This window comes from Macrotis lagotis, chromosome X, assembly GCF_037893015.1.
Source record: "Macrotis lagotis isolate mMagLag1 chromosome X, bilby.v1.9.chrom.fasta, whole genome shotgun sequence".
Lineage (NCBI taxonomy): Eukaryota > Metazoa > Chordata > Mammalia > Peramelemorphia > Peramelidae > Macrotis > Macrotis lagotis.
In genome coordinates, this window is record NC_133666.1 from 649,133,662 (window position 1) to 649,149,735 (window position 16,074).

The following is a 16,074-nucleotide window of genomic DNA, read 5'->3' on the forward strand; positions in this document are numbered from 1 at the left end:
GACAAGTCACTTCCCCCCGTCAGTCATTTCCCTATCTGTCTAATGGGGGAAATGGCCTAAATGATCATTAAGATCCTTTGCAGTGCAGATATTATATTTTGAATTCATTTTTAGCTATAAAATGTTATAGTTAAAGATTGTTAATCTCATCTACCACTCTACTCACCACCACCCTCCTCTCCACTGTTTGTAAGTCATTTGTAGGGATTAAATGTGGCAAAGAGAATTCCTGGATTAATAAACTAGCCCAAGAGAGGAAAAGTCTTAAGACCTAAGCTGAAATCTCTACCACTTAGTTGCAGGGTTTGAAGAAAGCTGAACATTGTTGAGCCTCAGTTTCCACTTTTATAATATACTGATGATTTATGCCTTATCATCTGCCCAGAGTCCTGGAGGGAACAAATGAGATAAGCCATACAAAGGACTTAGTAACTAGACATGGTCATCTGGTATTAATGCATGTAAATTTTTTTGGTTGTTGGAGGCCTCCCCTCCCCCCATCAATTTTATAATTCATTAGCAAATTAATTAACAAATTCATTAACAAAAAATTATGTGCTGTTAGAGAATTATGGTGTTTCCACAGATACTCTGGTATAAGAAACAAATCCTGGACTTGGGGATTTGTGAAATGTTGAACCTAGCAGGATCTTGGAGGCCTCCAGCCTCATTGATAAGGAAACAGACTATGATTCAGGGTCAAATGTAGTGTCAGTCAATATTTCAACCCAGGTCTCCTAACTGATCTAGCATATACTTTACAAACACAATGCTTTCATTGACCCCAATGAATGGGTTTCAGACTCTTGCCATTCATTGGCTGCATGACTTTATGAATGAGTTTTCTCAGTGAGATAAGATTGTCCTGGAGATCAAACAAGGATCAACACCAGTAGATGTAACTGTAAAACAATGTATATACGTAAATGGTCATTCTGATTTCCCACTTATTTCTCCAAGGCTCAAAGAATGTGTAATGGGTGAGCCCTGCAGTCATAACGCAGCATCTGTAAAATTATTACACTATTGTCCTCTGAGGATTGTGGGAATTTGAGCTGCTGCAACAGTTCAGCAAACCCCATCCTTTTACTTTTCTGCCTGGCTACATCCAGATGGCCCATGTTCTCATTTCCCTTGAGAAGGCCAATTCTTCCAAGATGAGATGCTGTCCTTTGTCTTGCACCAAAGGTAGGGGCTCCAGAATAGCAGGGCTGGGACAGCCCTGGGGCCCCGGGATGGCGTGGCTGGGCCGGTCCTCGGCTTGGGAATCCTAGGTCTTGCCGAATGAGGCGGGGTCCCTGGGACTGCAAGGGCCCCTCCAGTGGATTCTAAGTGCCCAGGACACGACCCCTCCGCGCGGGGAAGGGGAGGGTCGGCGAACTTGGCGCATGCTCAGCTGGGATGAAGGGCCCGCACGTGGCGGTCCGGTGGGGCTGCGCCCAACCGCCCCACCAGCGCCGCGTCCCCTGCGGTCCAGGTCAGCGCAGACGGGCCCAGGCCTGCGGGGAGCCCTCCCAGAAGGCGTGGGGTGAGTTTGGACCACAGGGGCCCCCACCCCCTCAAGCTTCCAAGGCCTGCGCTGGTGCCACCGGCTCCAGGGAACGTGCCTTGATTCCTCCAGGTCCTACATGTGGAGCTTTGGAAGGGGCCTCCCCCTGGAAGGAGGCTGACTTTGGGTCAGTAACTCACTCGGGCCTCAGTCTCCTCATCTGTAAGAAGAGAAGGACTGGGCTAGGAGGCCTCCGGGGGCCACCTTCCAGGGTCTGTGAAGTTTCGGGGGCGGGGGCAGCACTTGCAGCCTGGGCGCTGGGAGACATTGTTTCCAAAGCACGCCAGCATTGACTTTGAGAGCTTTTTGAGGGAAGTTGGGTCAGGTCTGCAAGCCTCAGTTTTCCCTCTGTGAAATGGGATCCTTATCCGGGTACCAACCCCTTCCCTGGGTGGTGGAAGAAAGTCCTTTGTAAACCTTCACCCCTTTCATTAGTCCCTTTGTGCTACAAAGTCAGTTCAACAGAGGCTTCCCGAGAACCAAGACCCAACACTCCATATAGCTGGGGACCGGCTTCTACACCCACAAAGATCATCCCGGAGTCAGGGAGAGACGGTTCTAGCCTCTCCTCCCTCCACCTCTTCCTCCCATCGTAGAAGGTTGGGGCTGCCACTCTGCTCTCTTCAGAGAGGGACTAACAAGGCTAGAATTAAACCTATTTAACTTCCTGAAAGATTATTAGTTGAGGAAAATAAATTTTATATTCAAGCTAAACTTCTAATAGCTGTTTCTTATTGGGGAAAGAAGGGATCCAAGTTCTGGATCTAGGATCCCTTTTCCACCAGGATGAATTCATATAAATGTGTATATATACAAATCTATACACGCAAATAAACCCGTTTATGCAAATTAATAACAAAACCAAAATCTAAAAAGTATACATATGAGAATATGTACCAGATAATACAGATTGAAAAAGCTTTACAGTTGGGGGCAGGAGAGAAAGTTTCAGTTCTCACCCAAAGAATGAGTTTCCAAAGGGAACTTTCCCAAAGTCTCTAGGGTCGGGGGCCAAGGATAGGGACATGAATTCTTGCCACCTGTTCTCATGTAGTCTTCTTTCTAACATGTAGCAGAATTTGTATTGCTAGATCAAGAGTATTTGTTAAAAATGGTTTTTTCTTTCTTTTTCCAATGGGGAAAGGGAGAGAAAATTTTTGATCATTAAAAAATAATGTGGGGCAGGTAGGTGGCGTAGTGGATAAAGGACTGGCCCTGGAGTCAGAAGTTTACCTGGGTTCCAATTCGGTCTCAGACACTTAATAATTACCTAGCTGTGTGGCCTTGGGCAAACCACTTTAACCCCATTTGCCATGCAAAAACCTAAAAAAAGAAAATAATTAAAAAAGAAAAACTAAAAAATATTTTAATCTAGGCAATTTATCAGAATTTATCAGAATGTGACAGTAGAAACCAATTATTTTCACGACAATAGCATTTTAAAGATGTTTGTGTTTATCAGTACTAGATACATATAATAAAATATGCTAATTTTTTAATTTCAAAATTTTCAGTTTAATTTCTTTAGTAAATCTATATATTTTATATATACATTTAAAAATATTTCTTGGCTGTCACCAGAAGGGTCCAGGAAACAAAAAAGATTAAGGACTCCCTGAACTGAAGGATCTCTAAGATCCCTACCAGTTCTAGTTCCATGATACTAAACTCATCTGCCTTCCTCGCTGAGCTGCAAGCATTGTATAAAGCATTGTATGAATAAATATGAAGTACTGTTTTTGATTAAAAATCCAGGCTAGGTTTTTGGTCCCTTTTTATCCACAAAGAAATGATTGTCTGCCTCTCCCCACTCCCCATATCTTATAGTTGCAAGACTAGGTATCCTCACTGCTGTGCTGTTTGTTCTGTTTCTCACAGAACCATTACCTGGCAAATTCTGATGTGCTCTTCTGTGAGATTTGTAATGAACTGGATACATGAAAAGGAGAAAATGCTCCTTCAGGGAAAACTCTGGTTTGGCAAGGCAGTCCTTGTCCTTAATACCAACCTAGTTTTTCCTTGGCTTAAATTTCGAGAATAACTGGAGGGCATGTCAAAAATTTACTGACAGATTTTCAAGCAGGATGTTAAACTTGAGTCTAATGAAATGGAACATACATGAAGTATGTTCAGACACACATATACATCCCTTTGCCTCTCAAGTACATGTGACCTTATATAGCAATGTTTAATTCAGCATTCATTGAAGGTGCATGGCTGGTTCTTTTGGTTATTACAAGGGAGCTCTAAATCATGATTCTACTCCCAAATAAAAAAGAATGTCCTCAGCATTCCTATATAATAATGAAGATTAGGGCAGCTAGGTGACACAGTGGATAGAATACCAGCCCTCAAGTCAAGAAGACCTGAGTTCAAATTTGACCTCACACACTTAATATTTACTTAACTGTGTGACCTTGGACAAGTCATGTAACCCCACTGCCTTATAAAAAAAATAATGAAGGAGATTGCCATAAGCCATGCAAGAAAATTATTCTTGTTACTTTATTGAATATATATAATTGTTTAAAAATTAAAACATTAAGAGTTAGTAATAAAAAAAACCTTTAGATGATTTAATAAAACCAACACAGTTGACAGATGGAAACTGAGGCACAGAGAAGGGAATTGATTTATTTAAGGTCACATGATTTAGGTACAGTACTGAAACCAAGAGCTCCTGTCTCACAGGGCAGAGGCCCTGTTACACTACATTGTCTTGGCTATCTTATTAGCTTTTTGCTTTCATGTATTCAGTCATTCAACAATACTTACTGAGGGTCTTCTCTGCACCAAGGCATGTGGAGACTATCAAGATATAAGTAGGGGCAGCTAGGTGGCGTAGTGGATAGAGCACCAGCCCTGGAGTCAGGAGTCCCTGAGTTCAAATCCAACCTCAGACACTTAATATTTACCTAGCTGTGTGGCCTTGGGCAAGCCACTTAACCCCACTGCCTTGCAAAAAAGAAAAAGGTATAAGTAGAGAGAGCTTCTGTTATGGGGCAGATCATGAGAAGATATCCTCACTAAACTATTCTTTCTTTATGTTCCACAGTAATCTTCCTCAGTAAACCCTTCAATCCTGAGTAATCTTATCCCCAAGGAGATATGCTGCAGTAAACCAGGGACTTTTCAGGCTTGTCTTGGTGTCCCTGGCACTAACAATAATTACTGATATACTGCCAGATGCTATATGGAGCACTTGGTACTCACAATCCTTGAGGGGCTGGTTCTGCTATTGCTTCCATTTTACAGTTGAGGAAACTGAGGCTGAGTTTTAGAGCCAGGATTGCACAACTTATTAGGGTCTGAGACTGACCTCAGGCTGGGCACTATGTCCACCGTGCCCCCCAGCTACTCTGGGTCATAGACTCAGCAGCCTTAGTGGTTTTTTGAATTGCATTGAATCATAACCCACCCACTGGAGACAAGTGTGTGTGTGTGTGCTAAAGAGTAGTGAAAGGTATAGTGTCTGTTCAGAAAGGGGCTGGTTATCTCAGATGGTGGTATCTAGGGATGCACGATTCAGGAGGTGGCATTCCAGTTAGGTCCAGGAAGGCCAGTGTGATGGGCTGTGGACAGGGAGAGCCCTTCATATGGGGCTGGCACACCCAGGGAGGCCTAGGGAGCTTCAGAGGCTCTTTAGTATTTTTATAGTAGCAAGACAGAAGGTCTATAAAGGAGAAAAGTGGCCATATGTTGGGCCCATGGGAAAAGGCTCCCATTTCCCATAGGAAGGGGATTAGTTTTCTTCATTTTCATTGTGTCTCCTCATCTTCTCTTGGGGCTTTCACAGAACTCCTGTCAAATGCTCTGCTGGCTATCCCCTGCAATGTTGTGACATTCTGTCCTCTACCTTTTTTGCCTTAGCATAAGTACAACCCCTGTGCCCCTCTAACATCTGAAATGCATTCCCACATTGCTTCTCGCCCTTGAGTCTGAGTCCTCTCCTGTCTTCAATGCAGGTCTCAGGGCTACTTCTTATCAGGGATGCTTTTCCAGACGCTCCCTCTTGTTCCACTCCCCTACAGTTGTTAACATACTCTTTTGAAATTACCTTTGTGTATGCTTTATATTTGGTTTTAAGTGTACATTTTGTGTAAAGGTTTTCCCCTGCCTTCAACCCTATAAACTCCCCCAAAGCAGGGATTATTTCAGTTTTGTCTTTGTACCACCAGTACCTAACTAACATACAGGAGAAACTTTATCAGTGCTTGTTTAAGTGAATTTGATTTGATCTTCATAACAAATGTGTCAAATTCATGAACAGGCCCCACCGAATACAAGGATTCTGACAAGAGACTGCTCCATGTTTTGCCATAATTGCCATTTCTAGACAAAAACAAATTCACCACAGCTGGATAGCTGTTTGATGAAGAAGTCTAAATACAGTGTCTCTATAGGAGAGAAATGTAGAGGTTCTTAATTGCTCAGATGATGCCTTTGTCAGAGGATTTGTGAAACAAGGCCATTGTTTAAAACTCCTTTCAGTTTTTAGGGCACATCTGACTAATGTTGCCAAAAGCAATTATTTTCAGAGGATGTTGCTTCCAAATTTATAGAAATAGTTAAATTTGCCACATGTCTGCTTTTGAGATTTTGACAGGATAGTCACAGTCCAAGAACAAAGTCTGGGGAAGTTTTGTTGGAGCTGGACATTCGAAAATGAACATTTGGACTACTCTCCTTTCCTTTGCTTTTTGTGAATTACTCCAACAGATGGAAGCATCTCCTCTCAACTTCATTCCCAGAAAAACCATAAAGTATCAAAGTAAGTGACCTACTTGGTACTCTGGACTTCCTTTATTGTAGAACTGAAGTAGTTAAATAGCTGTGATGGGATCTAGGCAGTTTCACAGGTGTGGTACCCCTGGTATTTCCTAGTGCTGCCCAGTGGGGAGAGAGTGGCACCTCCAGTCATTGGTGTTCAGTGACTCCTGCTGGAGAAAAAGAATGTGGAGCTGTGTATGCAGATGGCTTAGAAGGACTTGCCCTTCACCCTGCCAACTGAGTGAAGACCCTGTGTCAGGGGGTCTTGTCATTCACTCAGAATTCCATCACTTTGGACCTCAGTTTTCTCATCTCTAAAAGCCAGGGATGAAGACGATGAAACACACTTCAGTTGTTTGGGAAAAATGGTGAGCAACTACCAGTGGGGAATACTGCAGTCACTGTTAGGTGCAGTCAATATGCCCAGATGGCTTTGTTTTAACTGTTTTTCTTTGTTACTAGAAGAGGGTCATTTTATGGATCAGAGGATGAGGAGTGGAGAATAGGGAATATGAACACCGATATAAAAACAAAAGGCATTAATAAAACTTCAAAGAACAAAACATTTTTGAGGGTGTTGAATGAAATGAGCTCTAAGATCAGTCCTGAAATAGTAAGATCCTGTGAGTTTGGGCAAGTCATTTAACCTCTCTAAGCCTCAGCTTTCTTGCCTGTAAAATTAAGGACTTTCAACTACAGTGGTGATGTCTTCAAATCTCTTCCATGTCTAAAATCCTGTGATCTTAGCAGGCAAAGTAGTCATTTTGATTCTTTGGGCCTTAGTTTTTCCCGTCATTAGAATGGGGGAGTTGGACTTGATGTTCAAAATTTCAGTAATTGTGTGGTATGAAACATTATGTGGGGGAGTATATGTCACTTACTGAACAGATTTGAAGGATTGTAACTATATGCAAGTGATAATGCCAATTAGAGATACTTTTCATTAAAGTAAGCTTTGCAGAATGTCTTATTCTGAAATATTCTTTAAGAGTTAAAGTTACTCTTATATAAAGAAATATAAAAACTCTTCAAAAAACAATTCTGTACTTAAAAATTTTCACCTTCCCCTAGTGAATTCAAATTAGAAAGACTAGGACAACTAGGTGGTGCAGTGGATAGAACATCATCAGTGGAAGCAGGAGGTCCTGAGTTCAGATCTGGATACAGACTTTCAAATTAGTAATAATAATATTTGTATACATTTTCAAAAAAGACCATGACATCAAGGGAGGTGGTGCCATGACAAGCACATGAATTGGATTCGAGTGATGGGGTGCTGAGCTAGGCACCAGCCTCGCTTTCTCCTCCAGAGCCATCTGGGTCCAATGACCAGAAATAAATCAGGACGACTGGAGATAGTCTTGGATGTGAGGCAATCTGAGTTAAGTGACTTGCCCAAGGTCACACAGCTAGTCAGTGTCTAGTGTCTGAGGTTAGATTCAAACTCAGTCCTTCTGACTCCAAGGTCAGTGTTCAGTCTAACTGCTAATAGTAAGATATTATTGTATAACCAATTTAATAGTTTTATTTTTTTTTTTACACACTGATTACTTTCAGAGTTAGGTTGCTGATTTTTTCCCTCTTCAGACCCTTTTCCCATGGACCCATTCTAGTTCTTTCCATATAAATAGTGAAATTTGGTAAAAGGCAGTAACTTCATTTTTGTAGCACATTACTTCTTTCTAAGTACTCTCCTCATAATAGTCTTGTGAGATGGATTATCCAAGAGAAAACCAGATGACTTGCTCAGTCTTAAAGAGCTCATAGGTTAAGCTAGGCTTAAACCTACATTTCTCAACTTTCCATGCCCAGGTCACATTTTTGAGCATTCTAGGGAAGTTTGAATTTTTCTAGTGTATTCTTTGGCATAGTGAATTTTCCTCTAATATTTTTGTTTAATAAATCACCTCCCATTTCTAATCATTATACCTGTTGCTCAAGTGAGTTGACCTCAGAAGTTAGGGAGGGTTGTTCAGACTTAGATTATACCAGAGTGCCTTACTTCATGCTTTAAAACTGTTCCTGATAAATAAAATATGAATCCCATTTTTAGAAATTGAATCCAACTTTTCCATTGACTCATTTGACCTCTCTTGACTTTAAATTCTCCATCTGTAAAGTGACCTAGAGGTAGCTAGGTAACAAAGTAGACAGAATCCTAGTGTTGGAGTCAGAAAGGCCTGAGGTCAGATGTGGCCTCGGACACTTGTCATTTAACTTCTGTCTGCCTCCATTTTCTTAATTATAAAATGGGAATCAAAATAGCTCTTATCTCCTGGGGTTGATTTGCAAAGTACTAATACAGCTAACTCAGACACATAATAGCTACTTAAGAAATACTTGTTCCCTTCCTTCCCCTGGGTCCTTCTAGTCATGATGTTGTTCTGTTCTGAGAGCCCTCCTCTCACTGGCATTCTGTGTTTTCTTTTAGTAAGACCTGTCCAGACCTGAGCATCTTTGTTCTAAGGCCTTTCCCACTCTGACTAACACAGTAAATTTAAGAATTATCTCATTTCAAATTGATTTTCAATTGGTAATGACAGTTTGTGTTTATATAATGACACAGAATGCCCTTAACCACACTATGAAGGATTTATCAGTTGTTTTTATCTCCATTTTATAGATGAAGAAATTGGAACTGAGAGGCTAACTGACTCTCCCATAACCACTCAGCTTGTAGGAGTCAGGAGTGAGATTCAGAACCAGGCCTCTTTAACTCCACTGGCAGCACTCTGTCCCTCAGACTCAGTTGCCTTCTCTTACTCATGATTAAGATTTTGATACTTAGTTATTTCTCTCACCTTGGGTCAAGTAATGCATAATTTGAAAACAAATATTAAATTTCAGCAGAAAAACTAATTAAAAGCCTGTTTATTAAGGAAAATAATTTTAAGATTATAATAAAACAAATTTGTTTTATATTCAATTTTCATATCAACTTTCTTTACAATAAAGCACATCTGTATTCATCAGGAAGAAAAATTCTTGGGAGGATAAAAAGTACATTTTTTAAATGAAGTTGATGTTTTTCTGTGTAAATAGCAAATCCAATAACAAAATATGGAAAATAGTACAGAAATGGCTAGAAATTAAAAAATGAGGGCAGTCTTTTTTAAATGGCAAATGCAATGATAACTAAGAGGAAAACATTTTTGTTTTGAGTTCATATTTCTTTTTTGGACTAAGCTTGTCACTATATAGCCTTTCAAAATGCTAATAAAGGAAAGCACAAGTCTTCTTGTCCATTTTTCATGGCTCTTTTCTGCTTTGCATTATAGTCATTTATCATGTTTTGGCAGAAATTTCTTTTTGAAGTGAAGCTCTCCACTATCACTAATGATTTTCAGTTGCTGTTTGCAGAACTGGCAATAGAAGAAAGAATTCAACTCTGCCTTCTGTCAGAAATGGGTTTTTAAAATGGATACTGATTCAGGAGAAAAAAAATCAGTAGCTCACTCTTTTAAATTTTTCATCTCATTGGGGAATTTCTAAATGGAAACACCACCTAAAAAAATAATGAATCAAATAAATGGAAACACCCTTTGAATTTTATTGTTTTTAGATGATAGCAAAGAATTTGGAAAATCAGGATTCTCCAATTTTTCAACACTCTTAGTGAATAAAGAAACTGACACCTTATTTATCGGCGCCAGGGAAGCTGTCTTTGCTGTTGACATGAATGACATCACTAGAGAAGTGGACAGTGTAAGTTAGTTAAGTGTTTCTAACCTTATTTTTTTTTCTGGGTATCTTCACGTAGGTTCCCTTTGTCTGAAGTAGTTTAAACTTGGTGGAATGGGGGGGGGGTGATACAACCCTTTTAGAAAATACAGTCTATTAATAAATATTTCAGCACTACAAGGAACTAATATTTTGTCAATATGAGTATTCCCTCCAATTACACAAATATTCTCCCTTCACATATTAGTAGGTAGTATCCTTGAATTGCTTTAGTCAAAAAAACCCCAACAACACAAAACCTCTAGGACCTAAGTCTCTGATGATGATGTGCTCTGAATTTGTCAGATGATGGGCACACAGTCAGTTTCTGGGTCTAAAAACTTGATGTCTTTCTAATTTAGTAGGACATTTTGTTTATGTTGACCAAGCATCATTTTCAAGAATGGAGAACCATGGGATGCCTAGATGGTGCAGAGGATACAGCACCAGCTCTGGAACCAGGAGAGTCTGAGTTCAAATTAGACCTCAGACACTTGACATTTACTAGCTATGTGACCCTAGGAAGCTAGGCACCCCAATTGCCTCACCAAAAAGACCAAAAAAAAAAAAATAGGTCAGTCCTTAGCATAAAGAGGCACCAAAAGAGATCTTTAGTGGAGAATAGAAATGATAGACCTTGAAAGATGTCAACTGTTCTTCATCAAAGGATCCTTCACATACCAGCCAGAGTAAGCGCCGCCCCCCCCCACTTCCCCATTGTTTCAATATCTTAATGTATTTATCTTATTCGCTGTATGATTTTGGGCAAATCTCTTATTTTTTTCATCTAAAACAGTGAAAGAATTAGAGAGTCTTGTAGGTCCCCTCCTAACTCTAATGTTTGACCCGTATTGGCAGGCTATTCTCACTTTATTTTCAGAATAACTAGGGATGGACCCAGGATATTGCCTTGAGGATGCAGTGGTCTGTGATGCCAAGGTGCTGGATAGATTTTGGCAGAGTGCTATTCACAATTCCCTTTCCTTCCCTAAAGTTGACCTTCAGCATGTCACACTAGTTGGATTCCCATCACACCTTCTGACACTGACCTATATTGACCTCCACCTGCCTTCTGATTCGTCAGAGTCAAATCCATCTTGCTGCATTAGAAAGATCTCAAGGGGGCACAATTTCTGGGTTCTGCTCCCTCCTCTGTTGCCCCCTCTTCACTCTTCAGTCCCACCTTCCTCTTTGTAGTTCCTTGAAGTCAGGGATTGTTTTTTGCCTTTCTTTGAAGTTCAGTCTTCCACAGAGTGAACACCTACTGTGCTTATTGATTGCACTAGTGAGAATACTTCTCCACTGAAAACCTCCTCTGATGCTCCTCGAGTACACACCTTGGCTAACACTTTGGGTTTTCACTGGTTTTGCAGATAGAGCAATAAGTTCTGATAAGCCAAGTGGTAAACTGGATTCTGTCAGAATCCAGAAGAGCCAAGTATAGGATACTCATCAGCACCAAGTTAGCCACCAGGTGACGCATTTTGTCAGTTATAAAAATTCACTAGAACTGAGGCCATAGAAGGGACAACAGTCTACGTTTGTAAAGAGAATTTTAACCAAATTTTGATCACACCACTGAGGAATAGCAATAGCTGTTATTTATATTGCATATTTGATCCTCACAATAGTTGTACAAGTAATTTTTCTTGTTTTACATATGAGGGAACCAAGGCATAGAGAAGAAAAATGTTTTGTTAAGACATCGTAGTTAGTAGATAGTTAGAAAGGACTAAAGGAAGGCCATTTATTTAGGGCCTATTATTTGGGGCCTGGAATTGTTATTTGAACTAGGTATAAAACCTAGTGTAAAATCCAATGTTCTTTCTACTGCACCATCTCTAAGGACCATTTTCATCATTACAGTCCATAGTGTTAATAACCAGAGTTATGGTCCTTTCTGAGTTAACCATACCAAGGCAGGCAAAATGTGATGTGGTGTACCTAAAAACAGAAGGTAAAACATTCTTCTTGATTCAGAAATATTGGGTGGGGGTTCCCTTCCCACTATATCTTCTTAATTATGCTTTGCTTAAATTAGATCAGATGGCTATGTGCATGTTCCAGGTAAGAATTAGGGAAATTGGAATTCACTTATGTTTTGAATGGAGCCTCTTCTGTACATTTTTGTGGATACCAAATCTCAAAAGTTCATTAAACCATGAAAAGAAATCTGAGTTCTCAAAGGCCATGCCCAAATGACACAGGTTGGAAAGGGTCTTGGTACCAGATGGCATCTACTGTCCAATAATCAGGATAACTTAAGTACAGAGAGACTTCACCTCTGTTAACTGACCACTAAATTCATCCTCCATTGCTGGGAGGAGTAGTCTGTAGTTATCAGCCTATATCATCAAAATCATCAGAGTCATCAAAGTCCAGTGACAAGAAAAAATTCAAGACAACTGACAGTGGCCCAGGATTCAGGGTCTAAGCTCTCCACAGCTTCTGTTTCAGCTGCCTTCAATGGCCATTAGAATAAATAGTTCTCAGTTCTCATACACTCATTCCACCAGAGAAGTCTTCACATTTGTGGGGTAGACATCCCCTTTATTCACTGACAGGTGTGAGGCCTGTCAATTATTCTCAACCTGGTTTAGCTTGTCTGTCGAGATGGTTTTACCAGGGTGTGGCTGCTGTACATGCTACAGCTTTTACTTGAAAAGGCTTTAAGCCAAGACCAAAGTGGAGGATAGGTTGGTGTGTAACTTTTTGATGACAGATGACTGTGCACTCAGTGCCGTCTCAGGTGGAGATGCAACTGCTCATGATAATTTTGGTCTGACAACCAACGCCAAGAAAACAAAGGTTCTCATCATCCAGCACCACACCATCCCTACATGGAACCAAGGTTATAGCAAATGGAAAAATTTTGAATGCTATGGATAAGTTCACTTTCTTTGGCAATATATTTTCCAAGGCTACCCTTATACACTATGAGACTGACACACTCATTGCTAGAGCTAACTGTTGTTGTTATTGTTGTTGGGTGTGTTTTTCATTCTTAAAAAGTATCCTCAGCATTTGGGAGGCTCCAAAAGAAAGTGTGGGAGAGAAGATATTAGACAGCCTACCACATTGAAGGTCTACAGAGCTGTTGTGCTGACCTTATCGTTGTCTGCCTGTAAAACCTGGACAGTCTACCAGAGCCATGCTGGGAAACTGAATCATTTCCACTTGAATTGTTTTAAGGTTCTGAAGCTCATCTAGCAAGATAAGGTACCAGTCACTGAGGACATTTCTTGAGCTGAACATTGAATGCTTGAAGCATTCAAACTCTGCTACAGAGAGTGCAGCTCTGATCAATGGGCTGATCACTTAACCTAAATACCAACTGCATTGTTTATCTAAAGGACTATGAGTGCTCACCCAAGCTGAAGGCTCACACCATTTTCCACTGGTCTGGAAAATGGTAGACAGACACTCTCAAGGTTTCTCTTAAAAACTCTGGTATCGATTATGAGACATAGGAAGTATTGGCACAGGATTGACCGGTAAGGCATGTCTGCATCAAAGAAGGTGTAAAGTAGTATCCCAGTAGCACAAACCCAGAGACATCTCCATCTCAAATGTTCTAACAGACTACTTCCAACAGACTAATGGATCTATGGTGGAGCCTTCCAAACTCATATTGGATTGATCAGCCACAGCCAAACACATTTTACCCTTATCCCCAATATCATGATGACACTGGTCCTCTTTGAAAAACAAAGCTCAAAGAACCATTTCTGGTCCCTGTTGCTAGAGATACTGGTGGATCCCTTGAGTCTGAAGATCTCAGCTGTACAAAGACAAAAGCCAGTTGGGTGTCTGCACTTAATCTGGCAATAACATAATGTGCCTCTAGCAGTTGAGGGCAACCAGCCGCCTTAGGAGGGATGAACTGGCCCTCCCCAGAAGGAGGGTTAAAATTTCATGCTGCTCAGTGGTGGAATCTAGTCTTTCCACTCTGCATTTTCACTCTTGACAAGTCAGGGAGACTGGGGAATGGGATAGAAAACTGGAAAGGAATAAAGAAGTTGCCTTATGGTAGTGAGGGTCCTGTTGAAATCTGATACCATACAATTGTTTATGTTTATTCCGGCTGGCCTTTTTTATAGGCCAGTGTTTCAAGTGACTGCAGGGACCACCTTCATGGCTGAGGTATTGCTGGTGTCTGAATTTCTGTTTTATGTGTAAGATTAAGTGACAAAGTTTAATAGTGCCCTTTGTAGATTATTTGGCTATTTATAATGACTATTGTTTTGTCTGTATGTTGAAATTGCTACTGCAACCTCCACTTTAGGAGCTCATATTTCTGAATAAAAGAAATACTCTAGTGTATAAAGCCTGTGTATAAAAGTAACCCTTTTTGTTTGCACTTTGAGTGAATAATTTTCTTTGAAAATGATCATAACTGCTTCTAACCTCTTCACTTTCCTGTAAAAGGAAACAGGAGTTTTGTTAACAGGAGTTTTTGTAACTTGTGACCTAAATGTAAGCTTTCTCCCCATCCTGTCCCCACATTAATAAAACAGTAGCTTCTTCAAGGTCATTCTCAGTACAGCATTTGCATTGGGCAGGTCACTGACCATGAAACAACAGAATAAATGAGATAACATGTTTCATCCATAAACTAATTGGTGGAAACTACCAAGTATAAGCCTACATAACTCAGATAACAGCCTCCTGTGTCTGAAGAGAATTTCAATGGATGTCAAAACTAAACTGTCCAAAAGAACAATTATGAGCTTGAGGTTGTCCATGACTCAGCCACTGTCTGCCCAAAATTGATATTTGTTCCTCATTTTAAAGTTTGTATTTTAAGTAAAGATTATAGTGAATTTAATAAATTTAATAGCTCAACTTATTTTATGAATAAAAATAACTCTTTATGTCAGAGTTCAATAAATATTTATATTTAAAAATAAGTGAAATTCCCTTGATGAATACTAATGAAAATGCTGTTTATATTTGTGTCAGCTATGTGTACCTTAAGAGTTCACATTCCCTAAACCTTTCAAAGCCAAAGGTGAGACTCCATAGATAAACTATATCAAAATGGAAGCTTTTTCTCATTCGGGGCTTGACTTATTCTCTGGACTTCATCTTCTGATTAGAAGATTTACCCTTCTCCCTCTACCCTTCCAGTTCCTTTTTAGGTGTTATCTTTCTCAGATAAGAGTGCAAGCTCTTTGAAGGTCAGAGCTATATTGTTGGCTTACATTTATATTCCTAGCACACTGGATAGTACCCAGAAGATGCCAGAAGATTTCCTGATGATCTAGCATTCTATCCTCTGCATCACTGAGCTGCCTCATGAGTGGGGTGCTAAACTTGGAGTCAGGAACAACTCAGAGAGTTGATGTTGTGTAATTCTTGAGACACATTTTTTAAAATAAGAGGATTGGGCTTGATGACCTGGAAGGTCCCATCCATCCCTAAATCTTTAATCCTATTTATAGATTTTTTTTGGCATTTCCACTATACTTTTCAACTATAATCATGCCATATTTGGATTATAACATGAGAATTCCTGTTATATGAGGAAATAGAAATGGCCAAGAAGACAAAGGGGTAGCTGGATCAGACAAAGCACATACAAAATAAATTCATACTGGAGGCAACAAAATGTTGGAAGCATTTTTATTACAGCTGAAAGTGGAAAAGATAACTGGACAAATAGTCTTTCTACCCAAAAAACTGATCAAGAGGGTATCAATAATTACTGATCCATCCATCCTGCTTTTTTTTTGTCTCTACAAAATCCCTATGAGTGCAATCTACCCACATATTGAAGATATTCAGGGTGAAATTTGAGAAAGGAACAAAAATGTTTTTAATAAATGATTTATTATAACAGACTTCCTTCAAATACAGCGTTCTGTTACTTTTAGTATTTCTCTTTAGTCAGTACATCACAACTAGGGCAGCCAGGTTGTGCAGTGGATAGAGCCCTGGTCTTGGAATCAGGAGGACAGGAGTTTGAATCTTGATTCAGGCACTTGGCATGCATGAGCTGTGTGACCTTGGGTGAGTCACTTAACCCTGATTGC

General features: G+C 40.1%; 1 protein-coding gene across 5 annotated transcripts in view; it reads left to right on the top strand.

The window, feature by feature from the left end:
* The first annotated feature begins 1,376 nt into the window (after window positions 1–1,376).
* LOC141501059 (semaphorin-4E-like) overlaps window positions 1,377–16,074 on the top strand; it is a 54,433-nt gene continuing 39,735 nt past the window's right edge. The window contains exons 1-3 of one of the 5 annotated variants that reach the window (XM_074204715.1): window positions 1,440–1,528; window positions 6,146–6,320; window positions 9,882–10,024. In XM_074204715.1, the coding sequence (XP_074060816.1) occupies window positions 6,215–6,320; window positions 9,882–10,024 (249 nt within the window). In that variant the 5' untranslated portion in view covers window positions 1,440–1,528; window positions 6,146–6,214. Of the gene's footprint in view, window positions 1,529–6,145; window positions 6,321–9,881; window positions 10,025–16,074 lie in introns of those variants that run through there. The other 4 variants (XM_074204716.1, XM_074204717.1, XM_074204714.1 and 1 more) reach the window with 4 other exon arrangements.